Below are 21,667 nucleotides of genomic sequence, written 5' to 3'. Positions count from 1 at the left end.
TTTGCCATGGGTTGCGGCCGGAAGCGGGAGTAGTCGGACACCTGCAGAAGGACGGTGAGAGGGTGTGGAGTTTGGCCGTGGTAGGATAGGATAGAGTATTAATAGATCGGTCGGTGACTTTGCCATTCTCGCGGTGTTTTCACAGTCAACTAAGAAGGTGACTGAGACATAGATTGGTAAGATTGCTTGGTGGTGTGACTGACCCCCTTGTTTCCACGAGTGGCGAGCCCCGTAAATCTCTGAAGACGTCAGATCTCGTCAGGACCGCTCGCAGTTCTCCTGTCCCGACGTGCTTCCCGACCTCGTCGCTGCTCCTAACTGCCCCGGTTGTCGACCGAGATGGAGATCTGCGTAAGTAAGTCCCGGTGCCACGGACAGATTGCGGTATATTCAGACCACATAACACCACAGCCGCCGAGTGAGTTCGTTGCCTGTTGTCAGTTTGTTTACTGGTCCTTTTCAGGAGCCTGAATGAGGACACCTGCCTCCATCGCCCACGTAGGTCGGCACCTTTGAAGCCGGATTGACGACCGGGACTTGGCTGACAGTGTGGAGTTGAGGGTCCTCTATTCTCTCGGGCATCTGCTCCCTTGGCTTCGTACTTTCTTTCTTTCGGGGACTCGGAATGCGCGGCTTCGGCAGCATGCGAAGTTCTGTACATGGAACCTCAAGGCCTGGACCGTGAAGCCAGAAACAGGCCAACCGATCTGATTGAGGTGGTTGGGTGCAGGGAGGTGGCACCTTCGACGTAATGCAGCAGAAAAGAAGCTGGCTAGAACGAGGGCACCATCATCTCCGACATCTAATTAGGGGTATAGCATTTAGAAAGCTTGTAAGAAAAAGAAATCGCCCACTAGACTCCCAAATGTCGCTAGTCATAGAAATGCACCGCAAACCTCGCTGCTGCCGCTGCAAACCTCTCTATCTCTAGAGCACGAAAAAGCTGAAGACGCCAACGCCAAACGACACCAGCGTGGCCAGCGCCACGCCAGCAACGCCGCCTCCCGGGCCCAGCGGCCCCGCCGCGCCGCTCGACGCCGTGAAGGCGGCGGCGGCGGCGTAGCTCGCGGGCGTAGCCGTCACGACGCCCTGCGAGATGGCGTCCTGGCTGGGCGCGGGGGTGGAGCTCGGCACGGTGGCGCTGAGGCTGGCGAAGGCAATAACGTTGGAGTCGGACACGTTGAACTTGGTCTGGGCGAGGGCGGCCTCGTTGTTGACGAGGTCGTAGACGACGAAGGCGGAGCGCAGGAAGGTGTCGCCGAGAATAAACGTGTCGTTGCTGGAGACGGCCTGGATGCCGAAGGTGCAGGCATCCTGGCCCTTGTGGGACCCGCCGGTGATGGTGCCGGCGACGCCGAGCACGAGCTCGGACATGCTGACGTTGACGACGGCGCCGCCGGGTCCGCCGAAGCCGAACGAGAAGTACCCCTGCGCGTTGGCGTAGCTGCAGGGCACCGCGCCCGTGCCGGAGTCGTCGGTGATCACGTTGGCCTCCCTATATATCTCGGCGACTAGGTCCTCCGGCAGGAACGAGACGGTCGTGCCGGAGTCGAGAATCACGGGCGCCGGGAACGAGGCCGAGCCCAGCTTGTCTGAGCCGGACTTGCTGACGGCGGTCACCGAAGTCAGCGCGACGGCGAACTCGTCGACGGCGGACTGCCTGTGTGTTGGGTAGAGCTTGACGCGGGTGAGCGGGCCCTCGAACTTGGCCGTGTCGATGCCGCCAAAGAGGATGTTGCCTGCGCTAGCGTCTGCCGTTGTCAGGGTGGTTAGCATTGCCGAAGCCGAAAAACGGGGGTTGGACGGGGAGAGAAAACAAACCCAGGTCGTTCAGCCACATGCTGAAGGCCACAGTATTGGTGAAGCCCTCTTTCACCAGCTGCAGGGGCAGATTGGGATACGCGTCGATCGTGCCCTCGGCAACGCCCGCCTCGTTGGACGGGTACCCCACGCCCACGAGGCCGAAGGGGATGTCGGTTTCGAGCCCGATGCCCATGGTCAGGTTCTGGAGCGTGACGCTGCCGATGCTGAAGACATCGTTGAAGTAGTCGCCTTGGGCCGAGGTCTTGTCGGCGTATTGGGTCGAGAAGGCGTCTTTGGCGAGGACCGTGTAGGAATTCGACTGGGAGCGGTCGACTAAACAAGCTCGCGGTCAGCAGCGCGTCACGGACCGCGACCCGCACGGGCGCGCATGGGGCGGAAAGAAAGTTTCCTACAGCTCCCGTGGTCGCACTGGCCCTGCTCGCAGATCTCGGCGCCAGAGGATACCACCCACGTGTCACTGCTGCCGGTGTCGAGCTGCAGTGTCAGAGTCTGTGGCGGGGTGCCGACCTTGACTTCGGCCATGTACGCGCCCTCGCTCCGGTCGTTCTGGAGCTGCTCGAGGACGGGGCTGCTGCTCGCGCGCGGGAGGATAGGCCGGCTGTCGGCGACGTTGCGGCGCTGGATCGCCAGCTGCACCACACCGTCGGGCGTGGCAACCGCGGCGCCGACGCCGAGGGAGGCCAAGAGGCCAAGCTTTTGGACGCTGCGGCACTTCATCGTCTTGGCGGTCTTGTCGGGTTCGGCGAGGATGGGGAAGACCGTCCGGGCGCCGAGAGGATTGGGAGTTGCGTGTGGATGGGAAGTGGGATGGAAACGATCCGCGGCGCAAAGTGGCCAAGGAAAGTGGCCAAGATCGCCGTATTTGACCGGCGGCCGAGTCCTTCTTGATCGAGTGTTGTGCGGCTCTGCCAACCCAGCCAGCCCAGCCGGCAGAAGCCAATGCGGCGACGGGCGGCGGGAGCGTGTGAGCACGAAGCACTTCGGCGGCGTCGGGGCTAGTGGAAATAGTTGCCTGTGGTCCGCCTTGGCTGGGTCCGAAGCTGAAATACAATTGCGGCGCTCATTGGTCTGAGCCTGTTCCCATAACGCGCCAAGACCGCCGGAGGCTTGGCAGACCCGTGGCTGACTGGCTAGTTACTCGATAAAGTTAGCGGCTCGCAAAGGGAGCCGCGAAGGTCGTCGTTAAAGGGTTATCCTTAAAGAGGTCCCGCCAAGACTAATTTCGGAATTTCGGAACCTACCGCTTACAAGTATTTACAAATCGCCACGGGGTGAGCGGGGTCGCCACGACTTCGAGCAACATCAACAACGAAGAATTATAAAGACTCGTAGCAACAACTTCGCGAAACCTCAACTAAATCGAAAAAAAAGAAAACGAAGTTAACCCGTACCCTAACCTTAACTTAAATCCTAACTATTAACCCGAACCCTAACTAGCGGGGGGCTGGCGCCGCCCCCCGTACCCCCGGCGAACTAACCTGTAGCTAACCTGTGGCGATAGTGCAAACCCCTTGGCGGTCTTGGCGGGGTACTGACGCTGTAAAAACATTGCCGACAATTGGCCGAAATTAGTCTTGGCGGGACCTCTTTAAGATCCAGCCGTTAAAGAGGTCCCGCCAAGACTAATTTCAGAGCTTGCCGCTTACAAGAAATTACAAATCGCCAAGGGTGAGCGAGATCGCCACGACTTAGAGCAATATCAACAATGCAAAACCGCGAAGACTTGCAACAACAACATTACGATACCTTAACCAAATCAAAAACAAAGAAAACGAGAATAACCTATACGCTAACGATAACCCGAATCCTGACCTTAATCTAAATCCTAACTAGCGGGGGGCTAGCGTTGCCCCCTATATACCTAGCGAACTAACCTTTGGCAATAGCGTAAACACCTTGGCGATCTTGGCGATATACTGACGGTGTAAAAACATTGCCGACAATTGGCCGAAATTAGTCTTGGCGGGACCTCTTTAACGTCCACCACCGCGAAACTAGCACTGCTATGCCAGTGCTGGGGGGCCTGGGGACTGCGGGCTTAGGGCTGAGTGCGGCACCAACACTCAAGACCCACGTTACTGCCCGAGGTTGGCCATCCCTGCGATGCTCCTGCTACGCTGAGAATGCATCGTAGAATACTTGATTCTCGACTAACTACGCCATTGTTTCGGGAAAGCGCATAGCCGTTTCAACTTTGTTTATACCAATACAATTGTCTTCCAATGTAGCGTGCTAGCCTTATAGCGTTCTGTAGACAAGCGCACAATGTTCTATTCAACTACTTTAAGGAAAGGAAAAGGAGAAGTATAGGCTACGGTCCTTGTACGTAGAGTTTTCAGGGGCTCGCAGAGTGGGTTCAGGCCGACGTTATTCTAGGCGCGAGGCGGGCCCGCTATAGGTCCGCCCTAGGGCCGCTACAGATCTTGGGCGTAGCCCTATATACCTAGCCTAGGTATAGCCTAGTCCGTAATATACCCCCCCCGCCCTATTAGGCAGTCGAGTTAGGGTATATACAACGCCAAATCAAGTATTAGCGTAGTTAGGTTTAAAGTAGTTGCCCACTAAGGTCTTACTATTCATAGCCGTCCTACTACCTAAGCTCAAGTTGTTTATTTATATCGCTCTAGTAAACCGCTAATTAGCCCTCTCCTCTCTTTGTACATTTATATAGAGCAACTACACTATACTAGGTATACCTATTAATTATATACAATTCGACCTTACTCGTTGCTATTAAAAGCCCTTCTTCTTATATAACCTAACTTTCTTATATTTCCCTTCTATACTCAACGTATATATCCCTCTCCTCTCTTACGATCTAGTTTCTTCCCTCTTTATATATCGACAATGTCTCCTTATCCCGCTTTATATATATTTCTCTTCTCCTATATTCTCTCTATATATTTGTCTATATCCTTGAATACATTACTTATTTCTACCTTGGCTCTAGCTAGAGTCTTTTCGTCCTCTACCTTGATAGCAATATAGTTCTTAAAACTCGTTTATTATATTCTGAGAAGAGCAGCGAAGTGGGGCCATGCAGGATGCAGAGGCATGTGTATTGAGAGAGGTGCTCCTCTCAAGCTGGGTGGGAGGAGCGCCGAGGTCTATATACATGTGTGGGCAGAGCTGACATGTGCCCCCTGAGCGCAGGGAGCCTGGCAGATAGAGTCACGTGTGCACTAGCACGCGACACACCCCCCAGACAGACTCTCAGGAGGCTGTCTGTGGAACACGCATGCTGGGCACTGACTCTGGAGCTCGCACTGCCAGGCGCATTGAACTGTGGCCTCCGGTATTGATCCCACCATTGCGCGCAGCCGCCGCCATTGTGCAAGTTGTCCGCGCGCCATTGTGTACGCGTTGTGGCGCGTGCGTTGGCGAATTGCGTGCTGCGCTGAATGCGGTCAGACCCAGGGGCGCCAAAGTTGACATTCAGGGGCGCTGTCGTTGGCATTGTTGCGAGCGCCATTGATCGCATTGTGCGCAGTTCCCAATTGCGCAGCGCGTTCCATCCCCATCCTCCATTCAGGCGCGTATCTTGAATCGTGCCGCCTCGATTGTGGGTGCAGGTTGCGCAATTGAGCATTGCGATCATTCGCATGTGTGCCATTGTGGCCTTTGTTGCCCAACGTCTTGAATGCACGCCCACCATTGCTACCCATTGTTGCATTCGCGCCATGCAGACAATACCGCAGTGCCGCAGGCCGGTCGATGGCTGCACTCCTGGAAGTATTTAATCATGGTGAGTGCGCCTCAAACCATCTCCCGAACTCTTCCTCTGCAGACCGCGAGCAACAGCAGCAGCATCAGCAACAACAACAACATCAACAACAACAACCATGCCGTCCTCTGCTCGCCTCGCCGCTCTCGAGAAGGCCCGCGCCGCCAAGGCGGCCAAGAACAAGCCTCCCCCGCTCCCGGCCACCCCCACCAAGGCTGGCGCTGGCGCCAGCAAGAAGTGAGCACACCACAATCTGCCCGACTGGCGCGGCGCGTACATCCGCGTCTCTGACACTTGCAGCAGGACCCCCGCCACGCCGAAGACCCCCTCCAAGCGTGCGGCGCCCCCCTCCTCCTCCTCCTCCTCTTCGGAGGATGAGGAGGAGGAGGGCGCCCTGAGAGAGCAGCCCTGCCTGGGTTGCCTGAAGTCCGCCATGCGCGGCAAGAGCTCTGGGGAGTGCCGGGAGGCCCCCGGCAAAGCGGCCCGGTGCGCGCGCTGTGCGCGCGGCAAGAAGTGTCGCTCCATGTAAGTCTGTCAGCACAGTTGCAAGGCGCACGGTACTGATGAATCAGCCCCGCGAGTGTGCTCCCCGCCGCCAAGCACTTCCTGGCCCTGATGCAGGGGCGCCAGGAGCCCAAGGCCAATCTCGTGAGTACAAATGAAAAGACAAAGGAAAAGAGCTAGTCTGACTGTGTGTGGTAGGACCAGAAGACGCTGCGCGCCACCCTGCGCGCCCTCCTCGCCATGGAGTGCGAGGACGCCGACGCCGAGGATGACGACGACGATGACGACGAGCGCGCGCCCGCGCCCGCCAAGGGCAAGGGCAAGGGCAAGGCAAAGGCGGCCGCGCCCACCAAGAAGTCCAAGAAGGCCAAGAAGGCCAAGAAGGAGGAGAGCGAGGAGGAGGACGAGGATGAGGACGAGAGCGAGGAGGAGGCTGCTCCGGGCTTTGACCCGGAGGCGCTGGCGCGTGGTGTGGCGGCGGCGGTGCTGGCCGCCATGACTCCCAAGAAGAAGAAGGGTGGCAAGTAGTTCCGCGTTGTTGTTTGTTGTTTCGCGGGTGCGGGCACCCCCCAGTCTGTTTTGCGCCGGCGTGCGCTCCTGTGTTTAGTTTGTTTTTTACTCAAGCCTTGCGTTCCTGTCCCCCTGATCGTCTCCCTGCACCATATGACGCACATCCTGCAGGTTGAGGAGCTCCCTGAAGTGCTCGAACTTCTGGCGAGTCAACACCTTCGTAAGCCCATCTGCAGGCATCTCAGCAGTTGGCAAGTACGCGACCTCGAAAGATCCCTTCGCGTGTTCCTGACGCAGCCACATGTTGTGGATGTCAACATGACGCAGGCGAGTGCTGATGCGTTCGTTCTCTCCCACCACGAGCCGGATGGTCTGCGTGTTGTCACAGAACACAGTCCAAGGCACACCCAGCTCAAGTTGCAGGTCGCTGAGGAAACGCTTGAACGCCATTGTCTCCCGCGCTGCGGTGGACAGAGCGAGGAGCTCCGCCTCCGTAGACGAGGTGGTGACTGTATCTTGGCGCGCAGCCTTCCAATGAACGAGCCCACCGAACAGAGAGATGAGATAGCCTTGTGACGACCTGCGCGTATCAGGATCATCCGCATGCGACGCGTCCCCTGCGATGAGCAAGATTTGCGTGGGAGCAGCATCCTGCGGCACACCCCCGAACTGAATAGCGAGGAAGCGCGTGCCAAACAGGTAGGAGATTGCATGCTTTGCAGCATCAATGTGTGTCCCCGAGGGGTTCGTCAGGAAGTGCGAGAGCAACGATGCCGGGAACGCGACCTCCGCGCGCAGTACGACCGCGGCGTAGAGTAGCGATCCAACAAGCTCCTGGAACAGCCTGATCTGCGCTCGAGTGGCAGTGCCAGTGAACTTGCGGAGTTCCATTACAGGGAGAGGGATGCTTGGAAAGGTGATTTGATCCGCGAGACCGAAGCGCTTCGCAATCTTCTCGATGTACTGGTCAAGGCAGAGCCAGATCTTGCGTTGCGCGCGGTCGCGGATCACCCTGATGCCCAGGAACCAAGCCACGTCCCCCTTTTCGTGCACTTCGTACTTCGCTTTCAGAGCGTCGATGATCCTCTGAGCTGTCTCCGCGTGGTCTCTGTGGTAGAAGACTAGGTAGTCGTCCACGTAGAACAGCACGAGCACGCGCCGTTGGCGATCGAAGAACAAGCATGGCTCCTCAGGCGAAGCTGTGAGGCCGAGCTTCCGAAGTGTGCCGGAGAACTCTCGGTACCAGAGCAACGGAGACTCTCGCAAGCCGTACAGAGCTCTCTGCAGTTCCACAAGAAATCCAGGCTCTTCGAACCCCTCAGGCATCTCGCAAACAACACCCTCAGGCAGGTCCGCATTCAAGAACGCCTGCGCTACGTCGAACTGCTTGACCTCAAGATCAAACTGCGCGGCGATAGCCATCATTGTGCGGAACGAGCGCGCTGCGAGTGTGGCTGCATAAGTGCTTTGCAGAGTAGTGAGCTCCTGAAGGTCGCCTCGAACGCAGATGCGAGACTTGCACTTCTCGAGGTTGCCATTCTGATCGAACTTGTAGACGAAAACCCACTTCAGAGGGAGTGGTCTTCCTTTGAAGGTCTCGCGCCGAATCTTGCGCCATGTCTTCCTGTTGACGAGATTGCGAATCTCTTCCTCAGCCGCTTTGATGAACTCGGGCCCTTGAGGGTGGTTGGCGAGATCCCTCCAGCGCTTAGGAAGCTTGGCGAGGTCGTCAAAATGCACCCGGGGCCTGCTTGGCGTTGCCCCAGGACGCGCGTCACGATGTTGGCGGACTGCCGCCGCGAAAACCGCATGCAATGTGCGGTGCTGGATGCTGTCGCCCTCCTGCAGAGCGATTACAGGGTCATCCAAAAATGTGTGGCTGAACGAATGCCACGCGTGCTGATCTGGTACGTCGATGCTCTCCTCATGGTACATGGGGGCTGCGAAGCACACCAGACCGCCGCTTCCGCCTGCACCGCCGCCGGGAGACTGTCTACGGATCCGTCTTGAGTAACGAGTTGGTGGTCCGTATACCTTGCGCACGTACTTGCGCTTCTCCCTCGCTGGCGTGGCTGCGGGTGTTCCAGAATCAGGCTGAGAACCATGGTTTGAGGCGTCTTCCCAGTCGTCTGGAGCCTCTGGCTGATCGCCAGGGCGGTCGACCTCCTCTTCACTGCTAGGAGTATCGACTGCGGCAGCACTTGCCGTCGTGCTGCCCTGGCTGGCACTCCTAGTTGTGCCGCCAGCGACGCTGCTACTGGCGTCTCCGATAACTGCATCAGGGGCCTCCGATGATGCAGTTCCCACCGGTCTGCTGTCACTGCTAGCACCGTGATCAGCAGGGGGGCCGCTCCCTCCAAAACCGTCCGGGCGTTCCTGGCGCGGCTCCGGTGTTGGTTCTGGAGTGTAAAGACCACCAGTGGGCTCCTCACCCGAACTCTGGCCGCGATGCTCGAGTACTTCCGCACCCCCCAGACAGGATGGAGAGTGGGGAGGAGCCTGCCCTTCCGGTTCCCGTTCAGTCACACCCCCCCAGATGTCCTGGAGAGCCGGGAACCGTCACTGGGTCTTCATGGGCATCTGTAACTCCGAACGGCACTGCCTCGGCGTCCCGAGGCTCTATGGGGAGTTCGATGAGCTCAACAACCTTTCTGGCGACTGCCACCGATTGAGCATCAAGCTGCTCCTCTCCCTCCCGGTAGAACGTGCGTTCGTCAAAGGTCACGTTGCGCGTTGTGATGACCTTCCTGAGTTTCGGTACCCAGATGCGGTAAATGTTGGACGCCCTGTATCCAACAAGATACCCGATGTGCGCTCTGGGCTTGACCTTCCCAGCACGCCTCTCAATCCCCTTTTCGCGTTCCTTCGTCAGCGGGTACGCTCGGCAGCCGTACGCATAAACGCCGCCCCAGTTAGGGCGCAGGTCGGCAGTCAGGGAATGCACGAGACCGGGCTGATACCAGCGAAACCAGTGTCTGAACCAAGAGTCGAGCACCTCGTTCGGTGAGCGGTAGTTGCGAGCGCGACTTGGGCTTATGCCGTGCAAGTACGCAGCTGCAACCGTCGACTCTGGCCACAGGTTCTGAGGAAGTCCGGCGCCCGTGAGCATTGCAAGGCTCTTTGTGATAAGTTCTTTGCCTGCGCGTTCTGAACCGCCGTTGGGCTCCTTGGTATCCGAAGGCGTAACCTCCAAGTCGATGCCCTGCTCCTGCGCCCAGAGCTCGTACGCTGTGTATCCCTTGATGCCAATGACACTGGTGTCGCCATCCTGCCTGATCTTGCAGATGGGCAGCCCGAATTGGCGTTTCACCCAGCGTTCGAAGCGGACGAGCTCATCGTACACACTGTCGTGCGTCTTGCGTATGAGTGGAGTCGCGAAAAGCTTCCCACTGTACTCGTCCTTGATGACCAGCAGCCAGTTCGAGCCGTCAAGTGCCCTCGGAAAGTCGAACAGGTCCCAAGAGACCCTCCAAAATGGGCGTGGTGACGGCTTCGATGGTGGGCGGCGCGAAATAACCTGTTCCGCGTATGCCTGCGCGCATACCTCGCATTCCAGTCTGCGAGGCCCGCGAATCCGCACACCTCTGGCGTTCAAGACGAGATGTTCCAGCGCCTCTGAACTCAGATGACCAGATCTGATGTGCCAGAGAGCAGCTGGGTCTTCTCTCTCTGGGAGCGGGTCCTTGGAGGGCCTGCTCCTCCCAAAGTTCTTCACAACTGCAGCGCTCAAAGTCACAAGTCCGGCAAAGCTTCTGGGGAGCACCCGAAGGGCATCAGAGTAGGAGGAAAGAGCATTGTATTGCAAGAAGGTCAGGTTGAACTTCTCGACCAGCTGCCTGAGTACAATACTCTTCTCCAAAGTTCCCCAACGCAGCGTGCAATCCAGACCGCAGTACCAAGCGCCCTGCGCTCGAAGGCGTCTCTCAGAGACAATGTTGACGTGAAAGCCCTCGACGACAGCAACGTTGTCTATGACAAGGTCCTCAGTGTTCGGGCCGCGCGCGCCGTTCAAAACGTTCTTGATGATCCATTTGCCGCGGCCAGAGATTGGGAAGGATGTGGTGCCTGCCTCAACAGTCTCACCGCTCGTCTTGACGAACGTGCCAGGGACAAGGAGAGCCCTGTCATTGACGAGATTGACCGCTCCACAGTTGTCAAACAGAATGCACTTGCTGAGCGGGTGTGGGCCAAACTCGAGAGATGCGAACACGCCACGCGCTCCTTCGAGCTCGCTTGCGATCGCTGGGTCGATGACAGCGTGCACCTGGAGCGCTCCCGGAAATGAAGGACCCGCGCCACTATTGGAACTAGTGGTCTTGGCGTTTGACGATGCGTTCTGGATCTTCCAACCGAGCTTCTGGAGCTCCACTCGAAGGTCGTTCCAGCGCTCCTTGGCGAATCGTTGGCGCACTGCATTCACCGCGTCGTTTGGGAGCGTCACGCCGTTCAGGGATTCCCCTGTCAGAGCGTACCGAAGTTGCCGACATTCCGAGGGAAACCACCAGTGGCGAAAAGTCTTCGGCTTGCACGGGCAGTCGCGGTTCTTCTTGCGCTTCTGACTGCCCTTCTGACCGTTCTGCGCTCCTGGAAGCACGGGGTAGGCTCCAGGCTTCGGGTGGACCACCGCTTCAGCCTGGAGGATCGCCTCGAGTGAGAGAGCCAAGTCGAGAAGGGTTGGTCCTTTGCCGCCGAGCTTCTCAGTCACACTGATATCCTTCAGCATGCGAGTCGCCCACTCTGGATCCAAGCGTCTCTGCACAGTCTTGAGGAATGTGGTGACGGCTGTTGCGTCGGTGACTGCGGCGATGTTGGCCGCCCTTGCGCGGTGGAGGACCGACATGTACTCGAGAATCCAGGTCCTGGGTTCGACGCCGCTCTGGCTGCCTCTGGCAAGGACAGTTGCGTACTCCTCGGCAAGCGCAGTGAAAGTAGCGCTGTTGGAGGGTGCGATAATCTTGCGCAGCGTCTGTATAAACCCGCGTGTGCCGGTGACGTTCTCGGCCTCCATGATGTCGTGTGCGGTGTGTGCGTAGCGGTCGCTGACAGACACGTTGATCATCTCGCGGAGCTTGTTGACGGCACGGAACGCCGCAGTGTCGATGGCGGACTTCGAGAACGCCTCGCACAGCTTGAGGAATTCACGGCGGATCTCCTCCTCAGTAGGATTGGTTGACTGAGGTTCCTCGCCACGGGTGGTGGGATCGGCTGCCTTCCAGGCTTGCAGTGCAGTGTGCCACGCCTGAAGATGGCGGTCCTGGACCGCCTGACGTGCCGCACCCTGGGTGGGCTGCACAGGAAGGCCGAGCATCTCAGCCTCGGTGGCGAGCTCGGTGTCTGGGTCGATGATGTGCCAGACACGCAGGTTGTTGGCCTCTTGGCGAACAGCAGAGATCCATCTTGGCCAGTCCTTGGGGCTGTCGAGGGTTGGAAGCGCTGCAACAGCAACGGTGACGGTTTTCTCAGTTTCGAGTGTCATCTTGAAGCAAACTGAGGTGTGCTGCGTTGTTCAGACTGAACGATGGGGGTGATGTGAACTTGTGGGAGTTGTTGACGATCGAGAAAACTGGAAGTGGTTGTTGGAGAAAAGAAGAAGGATGGCCCCAACTGGGCTACACCGCTGTTATGAGTGTTGTGCGCGAACCGGGCTCATAACTGAGAAGAGCAGCGAAGTGGGGCCATGCAGGATGCAGAGGCATGTGTATTGAGAGAGGTGCTCCTCTCAAGCTGGGTGGGAGGAGCGCCGAGGTCTATATACATGTGTGGGCAGAGCTGACATGTGCCCCCTGAGCGCAGGGAGCCTGGCAGATAGAGTCACGTGTGCACTAGCACGCGACATATTCGTATATAGGATCGCTAAAATGTTAGTCACCGTCGTTGCTCTTAGGGGTAGGGGTATAGGCCACTATCTTAGTAGTAATAATAACGAAGACTATAATATAAGTGCCTCTAGGATAATCTCATTATAGACCTAAGTCGTTTATTAACTGTAATATTATAGAACTAAAATAATCGTTAAAAGAATAATAAACTATCGATTAGCGAGTTCGTTGTTAAAGGAGACTTTAACGATAAAGAAAATAAACTGCTCCCTAATAAAGGAGAGTTCTATATATAGTACGTTGTTCATCTCTTTAGTAATACTAAGGTCAAATATACCTCTAGCTATAGTAAATCCTATAAAGAATATCGTAGGGCCTATATAATATACGAATAGGACTCTATATTATAGGCAATAAACCTTTGTCTTCGATCTAGTCTAAAGAAAATTCTTAAGGTATATAATATAGGCTAGGCTATCGAGACCTTTGCCTAGAAGAAGATAAGCTCGTAGCCTACTCGTTATATAGTCTTTAAATATAAATTCTAGAAGCTAGCTTAGTCTTTCTAGACTACTTTTAACAATATATAGATATACTATATCCCTATTTAGCTAATATTGCTTCCCTTATCTACTACTAAGTAGACCTCGACTTATATTGTCCTTTAGACCTTAGTTGCCTCCCCTACTATACTAAGCTACTATAGGGCCTTAGTACCCTATAATCTACCTACTTCCTCCCTAGACGCCTCTACTTAGTTGGCTACCTATTTAACTTATCGTCTAATAAGTAATAAAGAAGCCTATTAGTATAAAATATACTACCTAGTTAACGCTATTATAACCATTGTTAATACTAACAACTATCTCGTTGACTATATTTTAAGTTCGCTATAGTCTAGCCCCTCTCTATAGGGCGGCTATAGTTCGATTCCCACTAGGCGCGACATTGCCTTAGTCCCTTTCGCCCTATATCCCTAGCGCTACTTGTCTTTGCCTACTAAGAACCTTATATATATCTATTGTAAATACACTAATCCCCTTCCTTAGACCCCTAGTAGGTCCAATAGGTAGTCGATTATAGAGGTACTCTCGTCGTTGAATAAGGGTACTATATACTTGCCTACTAGCGACCTAGTGCTATCCAAAGATAAAGAGGCTATAGAGTAGGGCTAGAGACGGCCCTATCTCCTATTATAGCCCTATCTCTGTTTTATTTTACGTCTTGACCCTTTATTGAACTAACCTATCAACTAGAGTAGCTATAGTAATTTTAATATCTACCCTTGTCCTACCTTAGAGATCCTAGAGTAGGTTATACATTGGCTACCAACCTTACCTCCTATTAGCTTATACTTAGGTATCCTATAGTACTATAGGGTTAACGCTAGGGTAAAGCTAGAGGACTATCTATATTTAAAGAAGTAGACTTAGTTAGTATATCGAAGTCTCTCTACGTTTATATTTATTTTATCGTCTTTTTATAATAAAACTATAGCTAGATATATTAGGGTAACTGTATACCTAGTAGTATTATTGAGTTATATTTGTCCTATTGTAGTTATTTCTTATAGGGTAGTTAGTATATAAATATAACGTTTTCCCTTTCGCCTTCTATTCGATATTAGCCTATCGTTATATTGTATATTTTCCTACTTCTACTTGAACTCGTCGAGTATAATAGTATCTAAGAAGTTTTTTAGAGGCTTCTACATTAGTTTATTATAACCTATCTACTTAACGTATATATCGTAGTTCTTCCCTTTCCTTTTTATATTCTAAACCTTAAGGATCGCCTCTACCCTATATTTCTACTATAGGATACCCTCCTCCGATATAACCTATATAGGGTCTAGCTACTTATTTATAACCTTCTATAAAGAGAGTAGATCGGAGGCTATTCGCTCGACTAGATCAATATAGAAGGTTAGGTATAGGCTATATAGTACATCGAGTATTATTGTTAAAAGAGTAGGTATAGTAATTACTTTATATTTAGCGTTTAGCTAGTCGAGTTTCTTACTAAGGTAGTTTGTCTTTATATTATATAGGGAGAGCTATACCTTGTCCCCTACTTTAAACTGTTTAGCTAGATAGTAGGAACAGTTTATATTCGTCTACTACCGTTGCTATATATATATAATAGTAGCTTATATCTACTCTATCCCCTCCTTTAAATAGTATAGGAACTGAGTAGTACAACCTTCTAAGGACGCTATAGGCGTTGTTAGGATTGTAATAAGCTATATAGGGCTTATATCGAACCTATAGAGAAGGTAGTTCGAGCTTACCCTAATTATAGATAAGTCCTTGTTATTAAGTACAAACTAATAAGCTAAAAGATACTTAGGCTAGTCGTACTATATAAAGAAGACGAAGATCTAAAGGATCGCCTATACTTTTTAATTAACCTACTCTATACCCCTATTTATCTAGGGATAGTAAGAGGTCGATAGAAGCTACTCTACCTCTACCGCCTTATATAGCATAGTCTAGAACCTACTTAGCTAGTCCGACCTATAGTTGGTTATAATCTAGGTTAGGAACCTATAGAAGTACTACTAGACGTTGTAGAACTATAGAGTATACTTCTCTACCCCTATCAAGTATATAGCCTCGAGCTATATATACTTAGAAAGGCAGTTAGTAATTACTATAAGGTAGCAAGGCGCCTCCTTGTTTCTTATAGGGAAGTCGGTTATAAAGTCGATAAAGATCTGTTTCTAAAAGCGGTTAGAAATGGGCAAGGGCTATAAGAGCCTTTAATACAACTATCTAGAGATCTTGCTTTAGCGGCACTGGTTATAGTTTTAGATAAACCACTTTACATTGAATAATATAAAGTCCTAATAGTAATCCCTTTAAAATATCTTAAATAGCTTATTATAGTCTAGGTACTCTAATATAGCTAAGTTATAGATCTGCTAAATGATTATAGTAGTTAGAGGCTCCTATATAGGGAGCTAGAGCTAGCTATAGAATAGGAGTATACCTTATATATTAAAGGAATAGTCTATAATCTAGGTCTACGCTATATTCACCTTCTTTAGAAACTTCTAAGCCCTATTATAAATAGTTTAGAGCTAGTAAATATAGTATTCGTCTCTAACAATACCTTTGTCCTATAGGGCAGCTAGCTATTTATCCTCGAAGAGCGTCTCTCTTATAGGTAGCTTAGCCTCCTCCTATATACTAGTCTAGTATACTTTAATCGGAGGGAGTAGCTAGGCGATATACTAGCTATCCTTAGGCTTATCCTATTTACATTAGGAGAGTATATTAGGGTATAAAGCCTAGGATCCTAGTTGATACTTTAGTTTAAAGTTAAATAGGGAGAGCGTCTTCGCCTATTAGGCCTACCGTTTACTAATTAGATATAGCTAGGAGAAGTATTTAAGGTTCTTATAATCGGTTAGGATAGTAAAGGGGGCCGTTATACTCTAAAGCTCTATTGACTAGGCTTTAAGACAAGAGATGATAGCCAATAGCTCCTTGTTATAGATAATATAGTTATATTTAGCTAGGCTTAGTTTTATAGAGTAGTAGGCTATAGAGTAAAGAACCTCGTCCTTTCTCTACTAGGACAAGTATCCGTCTAGTGCTATACTAGAATAGTCCGTTTCTACGATTGTCTCCCTTTTAGGATCCTATTAGACGAGGATTAGCTCTAATATAAACGTAGCCTTAAGCGTGTCGAAAACGTCCTATTCCTCTTTGCCTTAGCGGAATAGAACATTCTTATAGGTAAGGCGTATTAATAAAGCTATCTTCTTAGAGAAGTTGGAGATAAAATTACAATAGAAGTTAACGAATCTAAAGAAGCTCTATACTCCTTAGACTCTATAGGGCGCCTCCTACTTATAGATAGCCTTAATCTTCTTAGGGTTAAGGCGGATATAGACTTCTATCTCTATAATGTACCTTAGGTACTTAACCTCCTTTACTACGAAGGTATATTTCTTAAGGTCTAGGTTAAGACCTATACCCCTTAGTCTATAGAGGACTTTATATACCTTCTTTATATAGTCCTTTTAACTCTTATTCAAATATATTAAAATATTATCGAGGTATATTGTTATATAGTCTCCTAGCGTTAGACTAAGGGCGTTGTTAATATATCTCTAGAATATTGTAGGAGTATCTATAAGCCTAAAGGGGTAAACTAGCTATTCGAATAGTCTAAACTTTATATAAAACACTATAAGGTACTTATCCCCTTTAGCTATCTAGATATAGTAGAACATAGCTTTAATATCTAGCTTTGTAAACTATTTAGCCTTAGCTAGGGACCGAAGAGTCTCCTTAATTAAGGGGAGTAGGTACTAATCCTACTTAGTAATCTTGTTTAAAGTCTAGTAGTCTATATAGAACCTCTATCCTCCTCTTAGCTTCTTTACAAGGAGGACTAGGGCCACTATCGATAAAGAGCTTACCTAGATCTATCCTTTGTCTATTAGGTCTATAACCTATTTCTAAATCTCTAGGAGGTAGTCCCTTAGTATATTGTATAAAGGCCCCTAAGGGAGCTTAGGAGGCTTTTTATCTAGGCCCGTCTTAAAGCGAATATAATAGTTGGCTTCCCTCTAATAGAGAGGTAAGCCGTTCATCTTTTCTTTGTCGAAGAGATTAGCGAAGTCGTATAGCTCCTTTAGTAAAGCGACCCTTAGGTCTAGGTTGGCCTAGGGCTAGGAGATAGCTACTCCTAGAATAGTAGTTATCTTATAGATATTAGTGATAAGGAACATATCCTAGGTCCCTTTAGACTTCTTCCTCTACGCCCTATAGGCTAGGCCTATAAATACTATACCTATAATTTAAGTAGTATTAGTCTCCTTCCAATACAAAGAGCATTTATATATCTATAGTCCCCTTTATAAATTAATAGTAAGGACCCCGTTGGTAGAGTCTAGTATAATTCTATAGTAGTTCATCTAAAAGAGCTCTAAAATAACGTTATAGGCTAGCTCTAGGACTATATAGAATATAGTAACGCTTATTTACCTATCGATATCTATCGTAATATAGGCGATATATATAATTTTCTTTATAATTTATACCCCTTTGACAGCAACGCCTAGAGTATAGGAGGTTAGTAGGCTCGTCTACTTAATCTCTAATCTTTAATATACCCTTTCGCTAATAGCTCTATAGCTCTAGTACCTACTGTCTATTTATATATTTATAAAACTAAAGGAGTTTAGGAAGACTAGGATAAAGAAAGAGGGTTTATCTATTCTCTTTTTAATCTTTATAAACTTGTTCTATAAACGGTTAGGTCCTTTTAGCCCTTATATAGGACTTTGTATAAGGGCTACTCTTTTTCCTCCTCCTCCTTGGAAGAGGAGTCCTCCTCTACCTAGTCCTTAGCCTCTAACTTATTGATATCGACTTAAGGAACTAGCCTCTTAGCTAGGGCGAAGGGATAGGCGGCTACAAAGTGACCTTAGCGCCTATAACGGATATAGGCCCTAGCTTACTAATATACTATATATACCTTGTCGCTTATCTACTTCGCCTATAGTATATTCGTATCTCGTTTTCCTCCTCTCTACTACCGCTTTCCTCTATAACCCTTGTTGGCTCCCCTTTAGGCAAGGGCAATATAGGCTATATTAATCCTAGTTATCGGTATATCTTTGTCTATATCCTTCTCTATATTTATATTAGGCCTAGGCCACTTACTCTACTACTATTAGAGCTTCTCCTCTATAGCGAAGGCCTCTAGGTCAATAGCGATCTTATAGTATCTCGCAATAGCTATAGTATAATCGTTCTATAAAACCCCCCGACCTACTATATTATACTTCAACTTTAAAAAGAGGTATCGTTATAGCTTAATAAGCTATACCTTGTCGCTCTAATTAAGTCCTTTAGCCTTTGATAGCTTCGCTTCAAAGCGAACAATAAAGGAAGAGAATAGCTTGTTATCTCCTTAGTAGAGTATATCTAGCTTCGTCAAGGCTATAATCTACTTATAAAGGTCTATATAGATCGTCGTAAGGTACTTAAGGAATACTCCTAGATCGTAGTTGTAGTTAGGCCCTTTAGATTCGTAGAAGGCTACAACCTTAGCCTAGACCCCTTAGCTAAAGTTGCCCTAGATAAATACCTATTGGTCGTAGGGGCCCCCAATAAAGTCCTAGTCCACTATTAGGATATACGCTATTGTAGCCTTCTAGGTAGCGAAAAGCTCCTTTTTACTATCGAAGGGCTATCCTATAGGGAGGCGCTTCTACTATGTCCTAGGGGTGGTCGTAGCTATAACGTCGGTTATTAGAACTAGAGTATTAGCCACTATAGCAACGTTTATAGTTTAGGCTATAGCAATCTAGGCTATATAGAGATCCTTAATAGTTATATTCTAATAAGCGATCGTCTTTTATAGGTGTTGAAAGTACTTACGAACCTAATCTAGGTCTAGAGCCTATAGGATGCTAGGGTAGTTTATAGTAGTATCTAGTCCGCTTGGTACCGGCGTCGAGACGCTAGGCGTACTTATCTCGTCTACGCCTAGAAGTAGTAAATACTCTATTAGCGGGAAGGTAGTTGAACTGTAGTGTACTAGCCTTATAGCGTTCTATAGACAAGCGTACGATATTCTATTCAACTACCTTAAGGAAAGGAAAAGGAGAAGTATAGGCTATAGTCCTTGTGTATAGAGTTTTCAGGGGCTCGCGGAGTAGGTTCGGGCCAACGTTATTCTAGGCGCGAGGCGGGCCCGCTATAGGTCCGCCCTGGGGCCGCCGTAGATCCTAGGCGTAGCCCTATATACCTAGCCTAGGTACAGCCTAGTCTATAATATCCAAGCAGATTGCTATAGTCTACAAGAGTTCACGTTGGTGGGTAAAATACAAAAGGCAGTCAGTGTGGCAGTGTGTTATATAGGACACTCCTAGTTTGTCGACCCCTTTAAAAAAACATGCTAGATTTTTTAGAAAAACATACTAGCCAGGGGCGGTCTATACACTCCTACTAAAATTTTATAGCGCACATCGCTATAGTCCCTAGTATACATATCGCCACGAGAATGCCATAGGTATATACCAATGTCGCCATCTAACGAAGCTATCACCAACCTCGCCGCCCTCGAAGGCTATAGGGCCATATCGCCTACCGTATCTCCTAGAGCCTTATATAGCGCCCTGCCTACCACATCGCTAGCCGCCCTGCCCACCGCATCGCTAGCCGCATCGCTAGCCGTATCACCTAGATCCTCGCCTGCCACATCGCTAGCCGCATCGCCTGCTACATCGCCTGCCGCATCGCCTACCGCATCGCCCAGATCCTTGCCCACCACATCGCCTACCGCATCGCCTACCGCATCGCCTACCGCCTCGCCTGCCGCATCGCCCAGATCCTCGCCTACCGCCTCGCCTACCGCATCGCCAGCCATATCGCCTACTACATCGCCTAGATCCTCGCCAGCCACATCGCCTGCCACATCGCTAGCCGTATCGCCTACCGCATCGCCCAGATCCTCGCCCACCGCATCGCCTACCGTATCGCCTGCCACATCGCCTACCGCCTCGCCTACCACATCGCCTAGATCCTCGCCTGCCGCCTCATCTACCGTATCGCCAACCGCACTGTACACTCCTAATATACCTCTTTTTACTATCGAACCTCAGCCATCGTATAAGAGCCTTCTCAATGCTACTAGAGACCTCGTATAGCACTACAGCTTCGCTATTGCCAAGTTCCGTACTATAAGAGACTAGAATACTAAGTAGCTATAGCGCTTCGATCTTAGGTATTACGAAGGCAGAACCTTCAAATCCTAGGCTAAGAAAGGCACTTAGAACACCTTGTCGATAAAGAAAGGCTATACCTAGTAGGCAAAGGTAGTCTATTGTATATATAATGGTCTCTAGCACTTCGAAGTATTGGAATCTATCTATAACTACCCACTTGACCTAGCAACTATAGGGCTTTTTATAGCCTATTGATATAAAGACCGTCCTTATAGAGTTGTAGCTAGTATCCTCTAGTATACCTAGCTACTATGCTTAACCTACTCTAATATTGCTAGGATTATACAATTGGAATTCCCTAGTATCGAGCTCTTAGCCTTTGACATTGTTAACGAAATATATACTACTAACGTATATAAAGCTAGGCTATTATCCGCTATACAACAGTTCCTCTATACCTTAAGGAAGAAGGAAGAGATCTATTATCGACTTTATCATATAGGTGGCTTATAGAATAGGCCGTTTAAACGCGCCTTCTAAACCTATAACTAGTGCTTCGACCTATAGAAGAAGAACCCTAAGTTATAGTCATTCGACTATATATACAAGGTCAATATCTTTGATATACTACTCCTTTAGATCTATAGTGTAATTAACCTCTATATAACTTTCAACATTATATACTACTTACTAAGTGGTAAGAAGGAGGACTATTTTATATAGGTTCTTATAGTCTTAGAGGAGTTCTTCTAGATCTATAGAATTTAACGCCTCTACGTCATTATCTTAGATTACAACAAAGCTTTTAAGAAGGTATATAAAAGGATCTTCAACAATAATGTCTAGTACTAGATTTATATATAGTATATTATAAAGAACGTTGCCTTCAACACTAAGAAGAAATAGAACGGTCTACTAGAGGGCATTGCCCTAGGAGAAAAGGGTAGTGATAGGAGCTACTTATATAACGACGATAATAACGACGATAATAGCGATCTATTTATCAACATCGCTAATTTTAATATAGCAGTGTACAATATAGGATTATACCTCCTTAACAACGACGACCGCCACTAATATTTAGAAACAACTGCTTCGAATAGCCAGTTATCACCACTTGATAGCAAGGCTCCTATAGGCTCTATGTATAAATAGGCTAACAATGTAGATAGTTTTTATTAATATATAACGATATAAATAACTAATACTAAGCATTCCCTATAACAAAGCTCCCTCTAAAAGTTCTATAACGTTATAACTACTATAGTACTATAACTTATACCTTAGCAGTTACTAACAGTTGGTAATAGCTGTTAGCTTTCGATAACAATTGCCAACGGCTGTTGACCTTGATGGTTGACAACGGCTGAGATAGAATCTGAATAAGTGGATCTAAGTCATTAGATCCGAGCTGTCGGAACTGATGTATCTGATCCGAACCGTCGAATTAGAGCCGTTCAGATCTAAGCATATAGATATTGAACGTTATACTTTGATAACTTAGCCGAATGTAGCTAGTGCAGCTCCGTTAGAACGTTCAGTGTAGCTCTGATTGGTTCTATATATTATACTTTAATAACTTAGCCGAATGCGGCT

General features: G+C 49.4%; 5 protein-coding genes across 5 annotated transcripts; 2 read left to right on the top strand and 3 right to left on the bottom strand.

Annotated features, from left to right (window-relative positions):
* Positions 1-70: 70 nt before the first annotated feature.
* On the bottom strand, positions 71-794 carry THITE_2116430 (uncharacterized protein). Its single transcript, XM_003653828.1, has one exon. It carries the CDS (start codon positions 643-645, stop codon positions 460-462), a length of 186 nt encoding a protein of 61 aa, XP_003653876.1. The 5' UTR covers positions 646-794; the 3' UTR covers positions 71-459.
* Positions 795-2,813, bottom strand: THITE_2116429 (uncharacterized protein). The gene is made up of 3 exons (XM_003653827.1): positions 2,217-2,813; positions 1,822-2,136; positions 795-1,751 (listed from the first exon to the last, which is right to left on the bottom strand). The coding sequence occupies exons 1-3, from the start codon at positions 2,539-2,541 to the stop codon at positions 928-930; spliced, it is 1,464 nt and encodes a 487-aa protein (XP_003653875.1). The 5' UTR covers positions 2,542-2,813; the 3' UTR covers positions 795-927.
* A 2,853-nt stretch (positions 2,814-5,666) lies between these two features.
* Positions 5,667-6,580, top strand: THITE_2089029 (uncharacterized protein; the record flags this gene model as incomplete). The annotated part of the gene is made up of 4 exons (XM_003653826.1): positions 5,667-5,785; positions 5,852-6,073; positions 6,130-6,196; positions 6,251-6,580. The coding sequence occupies 4 exons, from the start codon at positions 5,667-5,669 to the stop codon at positions 6,578-6,580; spliced, it is 738 nt and encodes a 245-aa protein (XP_003653874.1).
* Positions 6,581-16,234: 9,654 nt separating this feature from the next.
* On the bottom strand, positions 16,235-16,471 carry THITE_2049628 (uncharacterized protein; the record flags this gene model as incomplete). Its single annotated transcript, XM_003653825.1, has 2 exons — positions 16,235-16,383; positions 16,417-16,471. Coding segments are annotated over 2 exons (204 nt in total), but the record flags the coding sequence as incomplete, so codon positions are not given.
* A 2,955-nt stretch (positions 16,472-19,426) lies between these two features.
* Positions 19,427-19,794, top strand: THITE_2089027 (uncharacterized protein; the record flags this gene model as incomplete). Its single annotated transcript, XM_003653824.1, has 2 exons — positions 19,427-19,495; positions 19,591-19,794. The coding sequence occupies 2 exons, from the start codon at positions 19,427-19,429 to the stop codon at positions 19,792-19,794; spliced, it is 273 nt and encodes a 90-aa protein (XP_003653872.1).
* Positions 19,795-21,667: the final 1,873 nt, after the last annotated feature.

Source organism: Thermothielavioides terrestris, chromosome 3, assembly GCF_000226115.1.
Source record: "Thermothielavioides terrestris NRRL 8126 chromosome 3, complete sequence".
In the NCBI taxonomy this organism is placed as follows: Eukaryota; Fungi; Ascomycota; class Sordariomycetes; order Sordariales; family Chaetomiaceae; genus Thermothielavioides; species Thermothielavioides terrestris.
This window is presented reverse-complemented; position numbering and strand designations above follow the sequence as displayed.